The sequence below is a fragment of the Ascaphus truei genome, chromosome 1, assembly GCF_040206685.1.
Source record: "Ascaphus truei isolate aAscTru1 chromosome 1, aAscTru1.hap1, whole genome shotgun sequence".
Taxonomy (NCBI): domain Eukaryota; kingdom Metazoa; phylum Chordata; class Amphibia; order Anura; family Ascaphidae; genus Ascaphus; species Ascaphus truei.
The window spans coordinates 371,838,572-371,851,228 of record NC_134483.1 but is presented as its reverse complement, the minus strand read 5'-3'; the positions used below and the strand labels follow the sequence as shown (position 1 = coordinate 371,851,228).

At 42.7% G+C, this 12,657-nt stretch overlaps 1 protein-coding gene across 4 annotated transcripts in view; it reads right to left on the bottom strand.

Annotated features, from left to right (window-relative positions):
• Positions 1-12,657, bottom strand: part of ACSL1 (acyl-CoA synthetase long chain family member 1) — a 113,473-nt gene that overhangs the window by 19,981 nt on the left and 80,835 nt on the right. For all 4 annotated transcript variants that reach the window (XM_075610308.1, XM_075610314.1, XM_075610292.1 and 1 more), the window contains exons 3-6: positions 7,175-7,289; positions 6,842-6,906; positions 5,597-5,698; positions 376-475 (exon numbers count right to left, since the gene is read on the bottom strand). In XM_075610308.1, the coding sequence (XP_075466423.1) occupies positions 376-475; positions 5,597-5,698; positions 6,842-6,906; positions 7,175-7,289 (382 nt within the window). The remainder of the gene's footprint in view (positions 1-375; positions 476-5,596; positions 5,699-6,841; positions 6,907-7,174; positions 7,290-12,657) is intronic.

The following is a 12,657-nucleotide window of genomic DNA, read 5'->3' as shown; positions in this document are numbered from 1 at the left end:
GCATGCAGCCTAATTGCATTTTTTTTTGTGAATTCCTTGGTTGATCCTAATATAGTGTATCTGGGGGTCCGTGAGGAGACAGACTTGCAGAATTATTGAAGGTGCAGAAAGTAAGTTAGAGTAGTGTGCCTGGTCAATCTTAAAAACCAACTGATGAGAACAATCTGATGTGGGGTACTTTAAAAAATAATCCAACCATAAGCTTATCAATATGGTTAACATGCTTGTCAAAGCATAAATCATGCTCAAGCTCTAGAAGCTAAACATTGTTCATTTATATTCCATTTAATACAATAAAAAAAAATAAAACCACCTTTTTCTACTTTGAATTAAACCATATACATTTTTTTTTACAAAAAACAAAGTGCCCAATACCTTTGTTTATAACGTAGGTTATGGCTTCGGCTCCCAGAGTGTCATACAGAGGCACTGCCACCATGGAGTATGTATAGCAGGCCAGTTCTGTTATTACCCACTGCACAGAGAGAAAAAAAAAACACCAAAAATTAATGTGGGGGGGGGGGGGGGGGTGTTGTAATGCCATATGACAAAGTATTATTTTAAAATTAATCTAAGATGAGTGACGAAGTAATATTGCTGAAAAGAATATACTGTTGATATTACTGAAAAGGCCTGGGGTGGGGTCTATGGAGAGGAAATTGTTAGTGTTCGGAATCCATTTTGTCTTTGTATGTGTTGTCAGTATGCGTGTTGCAAGAATAAACTTTTCTCCGGGGGGAGGGGGAAATATGAACTGTGCCTTGTTGCTCAAACACTGCAGTGCGTGGTGCTAGGCGGCTGAAAATGCGGTGCAGGCGGCCGAAAATGTTGATACGGGGGAGGGGGCGGACGGGCTGCCAGGTAGCTGTCTGAACTTGGTGTGCGCGCGTGGCGGAGGTACGGCGGCTGCACAAGAAAATCAGAAGAGGCCAGTGCAGCAGTAGGACGGCCGGGGAGGGGCACGAACTAGCGCGGTATCGTTGTATGTCCCTCCCAGTGTCTGTCCTGCAATAACTCTGGTCCTGCTCTCCGCTGGCACCCTGATTTGCTGTGACCCTCTGCACAGCTGAGATTTGAATGGGTAAGTTGCAGTTCTCTAAATGTTACAGTACTTTGAATGCAATAAAATACTAAACAAAAAGAAAAAGCACAACATTAAAAATGGAAAAATAAATAAATAATACTGGTAGGTACTGTAGGAGGGTGGATGACACTGGGGAAGGCAAGCTAAAGAGCAGGGGGGAAAAGGCAAATGGGAGAAGGCACAAAAAAGGGGGGGGGGAAAGAAGGCAGGGAGGTGGATGAATGCACCCAAATGGATTGCCTTTGTGATAGAAAGTCCACGTTCAAACGAGCGCGCCACCGCGCGCACTCCTGCAGCCCAAGCGATTTCTAAGCTTGGCTGCAGGAGATTGTAGACGCATGACGGATGCGTCAAGAAGCTGGTTCACCCCCATTGGCTGAACCAGATCATGTGCAGTGTCACGCGGCAGCCACCTGAAAATACAAAATTTGTTGTATTTTCAAAACGCTGCCATGTCAACCCGCCTCTAGGCGTGCAGGCACGAGGATAGCTCTCATAAGAAAATACAGCAGAGTGGTTGCCGGGCGTCCGCACGCAGCGACGCTGGCACCATAATCCCAGGCTTAGATAAAATGAGCCGACCCAAGCCATGTTAAACATTAAAAAAAAAAAAATTGTATAAAGTGTTTTAAAAATGTTGAACTATGTAAGTATTTAGACGTATTTGTATTTACATTGTATAACGTTTAATAAAGGGGTTTTTTTTTTTCATGCGAGTTTGATTACATCAGCCAGGGGGTATAAAAAGTTTGCTCACCCCTGCGCTAAAAGAACCAGTTTAGGTTAGATGAATGGATCTTTGGAGCCAGTCTGGGATAAGTTACAGGTCATCTTATCCGATTGGTTTAGAAGAGTATTATCCTCGTGTGCAGGGAATGCATTGTGCGATGTCATTATATTCTGCCTAGTAACCCATTTTAAACAAAGGAATCTAAAACGTATATAAAGCCGGCTCGGGCCCTCGCCTGGCAGAGAGTCTCGTTGACTTGTGTGTATGGTCACTCAACCTGTACAGGCAATAAACTACTCATATGGACCCGTGTTTGCAAACAGCAAGGTTAATGTTGGTTACAAATGGTCTTAAAAATACAAGAATTGTTTTTATGGCCTGATGGTATCTAGGGATAAAGGACATCTGGTTTTGTAAGTGGGGGGATTGAAATGTGGTTGCCCTGACACTAGAATTAGTGCAAACCTTTTAAATGCATCATGAAAGGCATTCTGCAGCGATCTGTGAAATATCAGGTGGGTTTGGCCACAATGACAGCACAAAGGTTTGGGTCACGTTATGAAATATGAAATCCTAGGCCTGACAATTTGAAAAGACACATTTGTAACACGTTTACACAAGTATTATAGAAACAAAGTTATAAAGTCTTTTATAAAATCGAGGCAAAAGTAAAAGAATAAAAAAGGAAATAAAAAAAATTCTTCCTTATTTTTACGACTGTCATCTAAGGATTGATGAAAGGGATGGGTTGAGACCACATCCCGAAAGGTGGGCTGGTGTGTTCAATTCAGGGAATTTAAAATGTATACCCCGTAGCTGGGATTATGAATCAGAATTCAGAGTGTTTTGGGAGTAGACATGTGAATTCTCATAGTTCCTGCTCCAGTGACCCCTCTGGGAAGAACCGGATACATGTAACAGAGGGAATTCCGATTGTTTCTTAAAATAAAAGATTACAAGAACAGAGAGATCTTTTTAAGTAACTTAAAGTAGCAATACTGCATGCCTTTTTTTTTTCTTGTTTGCCACATGCGTTCCATATACAATGTATAATTTTACATTATTACATCAACTAGCAATAGTTTGGTGCTCTGTTATAAATCTGTCAAAATACAGATTGTGTGAGTAACATAATGGCAGCTTCAGTCAGAGTAACTCTGCAGCTACAATGTATTCTTACATCACTAAGGTAACATTATCTATGGTTACAGTTTACAGCTCAAACTGCTGGGAAATGTAACAAATTATCACACAGTTACATAGTAGATGGAGGTTGAAAAGACATATGTCCTTATTCAACCTATGCTAAAAAGAAATTAGCCAGCAGATACTGTATCCTATATCCGTACTTATAGTATATTGATCCAGGATTCCCGGGGAAGGCAAACAAAAAACCCCAGTGAAAGATCATCCCATGATATCTCACAAGGGGAAAAAATAAATGCCTTCCTTACTTCAAAGAATTGATTACTCCCTGGATCACTATCCTTCCCATGTTTAATTATTAGATATATAAAAGGATATCTTTCCTTTCTAAAAGATGTCCAGCTTTTTTTTTTTTAACAAATATATAGTATCTGTCATCACAGTCTCCATGGGTAATGAATTCCACATTTTAACCGCCCTTACTGTATAAAGAACCCTTTCCTTTGTTGCTGGTGAAATCCTTTCCTCCAAAGTTAAGGAATGACCGAGTCCTTTATACTGCCCGTGGGATGAATAATTCTTGTGAAAGCTCCTTGTACTGTCCTATAACATTTGTATATAGTTATCATATCCCCTCAGACACCTCTTTTCTAATGTAAACAAATCTAATTTAGCTAGCCTCAAATCAGATTATCCATCCACTATATTAATTTGGTGGCTCTTCTCTGCACTCTAGTCCCATAATGTATTTTCTAAGGAGTGGTGCCCAAAATTGTACTCCATATTCAAGTTGTGGTCTTACTAATGCTTTATAAAAAAGGTGCATAATTATGTTTACTTCCCTTCCATCCATTGCCCGTTTAAATGAAAAAGATAAGATCTTGTTTGCCTTTGCAGCTACTGCATGACTTTGGCCACTGTTGCCAAGCCTGCTGTCTACAAGCACTCCTAAATCCTTCTCCATCAAAACAGGAAAGTGATGCAAAGATCTTGCACTGCTTGGGAGGTGGGCTAATGCCTGCTGAGGAAGTCAAAGGATGCTTTAACTCATTCAAAACGCCATTAAGAGTTGAATAATAATGCAGCAAGTATTAATACTACAGAACTGATTTAAAAAATAATATTTCACATGTTTTGCTGTTTTAATAAGTAATTGATTGGGCAACGATTGTACAAAGCCTGCAACTGTTCAGAGTAATTTACGTTTTCAAACATTTTTTGCTACTACAGATGCAGTAAGTGCATAGTTTTCATAAAGAGACCAAAGTCTCTGTACATACTGCTTTAACGCTGGTGCTGGCAGCAGATTAAAGATGTATATTGTGATGTATTAAAAAAGGTACAAACATACATTTCATTGGAGGGACCTTTGCAGAAGGGGGAAAAGTGGATCAGCTAGTTAGCAGTGTATATTATCCTCGCCTCATATACAAGTCACATGCCGACAGGTGCACTATACAGGGAGGAGGCAGATGGGGCGGGCCACAGTGAATAATATTTGATTGAGCCTTAAAACAAGTCCACTCATGGTACAGAGATTTCATAGATCTTATAAAAAGTTGATCATTTTTATAGTATATAGTGTATGAAAAGTTGCTATACTCTTATCACAGTAAAGTAATGGTTTTGTAGTCTGCAGAGTATTTACCTCAAGTTCCAGGGAGAAAATACATATCTTTTTAATTATAATTTTTAAACACAAGGAATAAAGTTACACAGTAAAGATTTGCAGTAAAAAAAAACTATAGCAAAATATATATTGTGACATTTTGTGAGTGGAACATATAGATCTTGTGGGGTCCTATCACCTGAAGGAGGGCCGGATAAGGATTGGCACTGGGTGACCCTCAGATAACTTTTTTTTACTGCCTGAAGTTTTAATGCAGATAAGCGCTTTGATGCTGGAGTCCGGGATTTCATTAATGGCATAACCAACACAAACAAATACATATACATACGTCTGTGGTTGTCAGCGTGTACAAGGTCTAAAACCCCTGTAGCCCACAATTTTAAAATTGGATCTACATAAATCTATCCTCACTTCTTAGGCCTGGGACATGGTGCAGGGAGGAGCGCTGGGCAGCGCCGACGCTCATGCTCTCCTGCTCAAGCAGGAGATTTTTCTTGTCCCTGCATGAGCGCCAGCGAGCGCGCTTGTGTGCCGGGTGGAAGGCGGCGCAAGCGCGCCATGGCGCGGACTGCCATCGGCTTCTGCCAGTCACGTGACCGGCCCTGCTCTTCCCTCAGCAGGAAATCTAAAATTGGTCTGTCGGCTGAAATTCCCCACGCGCCGTCTAAAGCCGCGTTAAAAGGGATAATGTTTCCCCTCAGCGCGGCTCAGCACGGTCTTTTTGACCATGTCCGAGGCCTTATACTATCCTGCTTCCGAAAGGGACTTTTTGAACACTTCTGCAACATGCTGTATAAAGAGACACGCCTACACCATTCAGCATAAACAAGGTGAAAAGGAATAAACAGCTGTGATTTTACCCATTTTCTGTTAATATTAAATTATTATCTTTTGTCCCTGGAAGTGCGATATCTGTTTAACGAGAACCGTTTATTAGATACACGAGAACAGGGTCAATATGAAAAGAAAATGCCAATTCCCCACAAACCGTGTTAAAGCATTTTACCTCAGGCCTGTTTTGGGCAAAAATTCCTACAAACGTATCAGATGCAGCTTTGAAACCTCTGTGCAGCAATGCTGACCCCACATACTCAGCTCTGTCCGACACCTTAATGCAAAGGGATAGAAGAATGGTTCAATATTTCAGGAGTGCACCAAATGGAATCGAATATATGAAATTGGTTTATACTTTGATTTTAAAATACAGCTTTAAAAAAAAAAAAAAAGTGTAAAATGCTTAGAACACACCACAGTTTTATCTGAAATGACTGTAGAGACTGCTCTCATGCCTAATAGTCCCTAATATTAACTCTGGGACTTTTGCAACAACCTCACCGTTGGAGCCCGTATGCTGTGTAATGGCTGTGAAATTATACTTGGAAACAGTACACTCAGCACATTAATACATCTATGTGGTGTGGTGGCTATAAGAATATAGTCAAACGAGATTCACAGCCCCTCAGTGTCTCAAGGATAGAAGGGATATAGATATTAGTGCTAATGATGGTGGCTCGTGCCTCCCACCTGGGTGACGCAGAAATCAAATAAATGGGGGGGGAAAAAAAAAATACCTGAAGGTAGTAGTAAAAAGATCTGTTTTTGAGCGGATTAATAATCCCTTTCTCAAAAGGCACCCACTGTTCCCATCTACAGTCCACTGAGCTGAGTATGTTCCTAGATGTTCCTAAACATCAACATTGTACCCTTCAGGTCACAGTATAGATTTGTCGCAGAGCTAGAGTGCTAGGGTATAAACATCTCATATGTTTACCCAAATGGTTAATGGGTGCAGAGTAGGTGCATGCCTTTGGGGCTAGTACATCCTTAAATAGGTAAATACATGCTGTGATACCATCATATGAGACTAATCAAAGTGCCATATGCCCTGACTCGCGCATGCTCGGCGCGTTTAAATACCTTCTACCAGATGGACGCTGTAGTGTATGGGCACGTACGTTTGGACCGGAGCTGTGCTTGGAGACAGTCAAATTTGTTTTCCCGGTGCTATGGCGCATCACGTGACCAGGTAAGAGCACAGCAGTTACAACCACCAATCAGATAGGGCGAGTATGGGACGACATGCCCCCCATCCGTCTGTGGCACGCGCCCCCCAAACCATTGAGCAGGACACCCAATTGCTCCTGCAGACCGTGACATCACGCCTCGTGAGGGCGCGTCTACACCCTGAAGTACTTTCTCAAGATAATGCCACAAAATATTCTGTTTATTTAGGAAGGCGTAGTACAATTACCTCTTGATAAGAAATCCATTCATATGGCTGATTCGGTTTCCTATGTCCTAAACAAGGCCCGTTATCTAAAAGAACAAGAAAATGTGCATCAAGTTAAATATATCTTTGGTACCATTATATGAATTCGGAATCTTTGCAATGGGATATTTCAGTATGATGCTTCTAAACCAATGTCTTAAAAAAAGAGAAGAACGGTACTGTATGCCTTAGGCAGACTACAGATCTAAATGTTTTACTGGTAACACCTCCCTTCCAGAAGGCTACAAATATATATTATATTAAATAATTTATATATTAAATTTATATATTTTTTTAATAAAATAAGTGACTTACTTGATACTTTATTCCCTCTTTGGAAAACCTCATACATAGTCCTAATGTCATCATAGTAATAGGTCAGCTGCTCATCACTATCCAGAAGTGTGGATCTGCGAGCCCGGTCACCACCCTGTATAAACACCAATATCACAACATTAGCATAAATACCAATATCACAGCATTGAGGGACAGTTTCAATACATTTATTTTGCCATTGAATAAAAATGGCAGCCAAGAACTGTACATTGGCACTACTTTACATTGTTTGCTATAGATTGCTTCAAATACTAAAAAGACATTAACATAGAACCCAATGTATAATGAACCACGATACTACCAAGTTACGGGACACCCTAATTAAACTATCAAGGCAAGTCAATTTCCTTAGACGAATTATTGTCCTGGAGAAACATTGTCACTGGTGTTAGCCTCTGGGGGCCAAAAGAAGCAATAATAGCAAGGTCTCCACCTCCGAGCACACACTCCACCTTAACGGCCCATAAAAAACACCCTCCTACTGTCTCCAAGTTCTCCCCACTTGGATTGTAAGCTTTGGGGTAGGAACTCCTTTTCCTAATGTTACTCATGTCTGCCGCGCTTACTCCCATTATGGTGTTATATTATTAAATTGCGCGTATTACTGCTGTGAAGCGCTATATATAAAAAATAAAAAACAAAAAGGTAAACATACAATGTGAAATTACATTTCAGATTTATTCATGCAAATTGGGGAGACCTGAGATTTCCAAGTGCCGCACGGATCAGCTCTGGGAGGAGCCCTAGTTCATACAAGGTCATAAAAAACACAAGCCATGATTTTGGCATGGTGGGAGATATGTTCTTTAAATCTTAAATTAAAAAAGGTTTTCCAAGATTCCCGTGTGTGATATCCGTTTGTTTTTTTTCTTTCCTTTCTTCTTAAAGTAGTGGAAATATGTATAGGTTTAGCAAGTGTGGTGGGATACTCAATTTTCTTTGTCACAAATTCTTAGTATGCCAAGTACACAGCCACTACATCTAGTTATTATAAATATTAGATGCAGCCACAACCTTAAGGAAGTGGTTCTAACAAATATATGTGGCGAACAAGAATATAAAAACTGAAAAAGGTCAACGGATCCTTTAAAATGTAAAAAAAAGGCTTACAGCATACATGTATGGCACTGCACACGATCCCACTAGACTTGTTGTGAATAGGATATTTTGTTCCACTTGGATAAATATGGTTTTGTTATTGCCCAGTTTTAGCAGCTAGAAGCAAAGTAGAACCTGAAGTCCTCAACATCCCAACACCCTGTAATACTGTATGCTCATCCAGTGGCATTATTATATTATTATATAGTGTTATTTCAGGATCATTTTGCATTGAGAGCACTGCAGATTGTTTAACAGGACATTACTGTTCCATTGTGCACAGTGTGAAAGAGCAGACTTTAATTCACCTGGGCATTCATGGTCCTGCCCAGAGAGCATTAGAAGACAATTTTTACATTTTTCATTATTAAAAGTAAACAGAAATTGCCAACGGTCCTTCCCCTGCTCCTCCAGCCCACTTCTGGACATCCCACCCACCACCAGATCCATAGGAGGAGATGGGAGGTGAAGTGTCATGTGGGACCTTAACCTCTCTCTCCCTGGTGCACAGGCAGAACGGACGTTGTAGCCATGGGTCCCTACCACCCAGCTGCATAATGCAGGCATGCAGATAAACATGATCCTCACTCCTGTACAATTTTTCTAGTTTCCAGTGTAAGGAGAGGTCATTAAGTAGCAGAGTAAGCAGGGAGAAGCTACAATGTCCCCATTCCCTCTGCACGAGAGAGGGAGCACACAGTCAGACGTTGAAAGTCACAGGTGAAGCAACAATAGCCCGCATGTGGCCCCTGAGCTGCCTGTTTACCAATGTACATTGATCAGTAGATCAATGAAGTAATGCGGTGTGGGCCATGCCAGGCATCTGAACTAGATAAACTCTGCCAACAGGAGTCAATTATAAAAAAATAAAATAAAAAAACAAAAGTGGTCAATGAAAGATGATGATAAAGAAGCCAAGTAAAAAACAGGATGTCAAGCCAAGGACAAACAAGCCTACAATGATTATAAAGTAACCATTGAATAATGTGCTTGTGTATTCAGGGAAGGGGACTTTACTTTAACCTGTGCTAATGAAAGTTTGCTTAAAGAGACATGGCAAGGTTCACAAGCTTATTAAAACAAAAAAAAGCTGGTTTTCGTGTTGCAACATGAAAGATTATTTCTAAGAATAGCCCATGTTTTCAAAACTAATTTCTTGGCACGGTGGATAACATTGTTCTACCATACACCAACTCCTGAGCGTAAAGGACTCAAAATATGTCATAATTACAACCTGCCACACAGCGGTGATTGCACCATTAAAAGTGACCCTTGCCACTACGGTTATCACTTTCACAATGCGAATACATAGCACTTCTCTTATATTGCATCTTTATCTTGCTTTACTGAAACTATGCATACACGAGGTCCTTTAGAACTGTATACAGGTATACCCCGCTTTAAGGACACTCACTTTAAGGACACTCACGAGTAAGTACATATCGCCCAATAGTCAAACGGCAGCTCGCGCATGCGCCGGTCAGCACGTCCTGTACAGCAATACCGGCTCCCTACCTGTACCGAAGCTGTGCGCAAGCGGGGAGACTATAGAGCCTGTTACACATGCGTTATTTACATCAGTTATGCACGTATATGATGATTGCCATACAGTACATGCATCGATAAGTGGGAAAAAAGGTAGTGCTTCATTTTAAGTACATTTTCGCTTTACATTCATGCTCCGGTCCCATTGCGTACGTTAATGCGGGGAATTCCTGTATATAAAAATCATATACATATGTACAGAGAAAGAGCCACCGCATCCAAGGAGATTTGTGAAAGTTATTTAAAAACCCACGGAAATATCTAAAACTTACAATCGAAACTGCAATAAGTGGCTCAAAAACAATGGGAAATCCCACAATGGATTACTGCGATTCAACAGAGACCCTGTGCACTGGGTCACCGGATCCACCAGCAAGGATGCAGTCCCATGGCGGACCCAGTCAAATCAATTTAAGAAAGACGACCGCCGCAATACACGTTTTTTCACGTGACCAGGCTTCATTGAGATGTTTATCTGAGGAAGTTTGTGTGGGAGAAAAGGCTACTAGAGAAAGATCACTTAAATTCCCTGCCAGGACTCTTTGGCTGCAGGTGTCAATGAAATTGCAACACCCACTCCTTCAAAGAAATTACAACATTTACATAATTAAACCCATCCCTTCTTTTACAGAAGGGAGGTCTTTTTTTACAGAAGCAAGACAGGCTAGCTCTAAAATTGTAACATTGGACACATGCTGCCAAAAAACAACTAATTAGAGACCAGTAGTATTTAAAATCACGTCCCTATTGCAGCCGTGCTACACACTGTAGGACCACATTCACAGAGATCAAGATTTAAATATCAGTTGTCCAAGCAACAGCTCAGGCTTATCATTTTTTGCTTTATTACTTATTCTTTATAAAATGTGATGCTCCATTCTGGAGAGAAGCTTTAAATATTTGGTGTTCATGAGCTCTCCCCAGAGTCCAGTGTAATCTAAAAGTCTCAAACCACAGATTATGAAAATGAGTATGGCTGTGTCCATAGAGGGGCGGAGCCGCGCTCCTCTGCACTGACGCCGAGGCTCGTCTGCGCAATCAGGAGCGATTGCATGAACTAGCAGACGAGCCAGCGTGCGCGATCAGGAGGCGGGGCACTGACGTCACTGGGCCAATAGCCCGCGAAGCGCCAACGTGACGTTGCTTCGCTCTGATTGGAAGTTTTCAGCCGGCAGCGCGCTCAGAAACAGGTTTTGCTGTCGGCTGAAAATCCCTGCGCCTCAGCACGCCTGCGGATGATCGCGGGGGCCCCCTCTCAAGACATCCTCATTGAGGATGACGGTGCTCATCACAGAGTGTCCGCACGGCTCAGCGCTGTCTGAGCTTCTATGGACGCAGCCCAAGGCTGCGGTCCCAGTCATAACTGTGACACGCGCGCCCGGCAGGGCGTGCACAGCGCTAACCGCGATCTGACAGGGAGAGAGGGAGCTTGCGATGGGGCGTGGTCGGGGATTTGAGGGGGCGTGGCCATCTAGTCACGTTCGCCCTCATTGGGTGAACCGCTGGTGGGGGCGTGGCCAAAACTCAGTCGCAAGTTTTAAACTCAATTTCATAGAGTTTAAAAAAAATCTTGCAGCACGGCGCAGCTGCACCTTCAGCGTGAAGGTGCGTACTGGCCCTTCCCCATTGAGGGGCGGTGCTTGCACGCACAGCGCACACTGAGCCATGCGCTGTGGCAGTGACCGCAGCCTAAGGGAGCCGAACATGCTCAAGGTGCAAAAAAATAAATATACACCACACACTATAGTTGCTATCCATTCCCTCAGAAGCCTATGGTAGTTTGCTTTAAACCAAATGTGGCATGCCACAGTCAACCACAACAGCACTAAATCCAAGAATGGAACATTTCACCGTTCTTCAGGCTAAGACATCCATATAATTGTCCATCTTTAAGTAAAGGCATTGAAACTACACCCTGAAAACAAAAATTGGTGTGGTGCATACCTGCTGGCTCACAGTTGGAGTCTCCTGTGGAATTGGAGAACAGAACAGGCTTCTGGGGTAGTAACTGATTCGTACTCACGGGTTGACAGCGCCTCCATCTCTTACAGGCCCCGGGGATGTGGTGACAATCACTGCATGAGAACTTTTTTCCCCTCCCCCTGATAGATTGCAGTCTCAGGAAGGAGGGTATATTTGAACAGGAAAACACTTTATGCTGACAATCTGCGGTATAAGAATACACAGCTCCCACAATGGTTACAGCAGTTCTTGGGGTTTCACCCTCAGGATGTACCCTGGACCTCCACTCCAGGCCACGGGGCCCTGACGCAGTCCTTGCTCTTCCCTTACTCCCTGGTGGAGTAAGGCAGCTGTGCGCAAACTGGGGGGTGCAGGCTGCGTGCAGGGAAACCTGGGGATGGGCAGAGCTGTGCACGAGCGGCCAGAAGCTCCGTGCTGAGGCTGCTTCTCTGCTCTGTCTTGCAGAGGCGGCGGGGCCCTGCTGCGGGGGCGGGGCTTTCCTTACCTGCACACAGACATCCCCTCCGCCTGTGTTACTCGTTCCAGTTTTCAGCAGCATGGGGACAGGAGCACGCTTACAGTAGTACTTCCTCTCCCAGGTGAAAGTGTGTGACTTATGATTGTGTGTTGTGTGTCGTGTGTGGCGTTTGTGTGGTGTTTGTTGTGATTGATTGTGTGGTGTGTTGTGAGTATGTGTGTGTTATGAGTGTGTTATGAGTGTGTGTGTTGAAATTAATTGCAGCGGTGCACAAACTGGGGGGCGTACGGTCTCCAAAGTATGGCGCTTCGGGAGACCAACAAAAATTGACTTTGAAGCTCAACACATCCATTCCCCCCTCCCGTCCCCCCACTTGCAA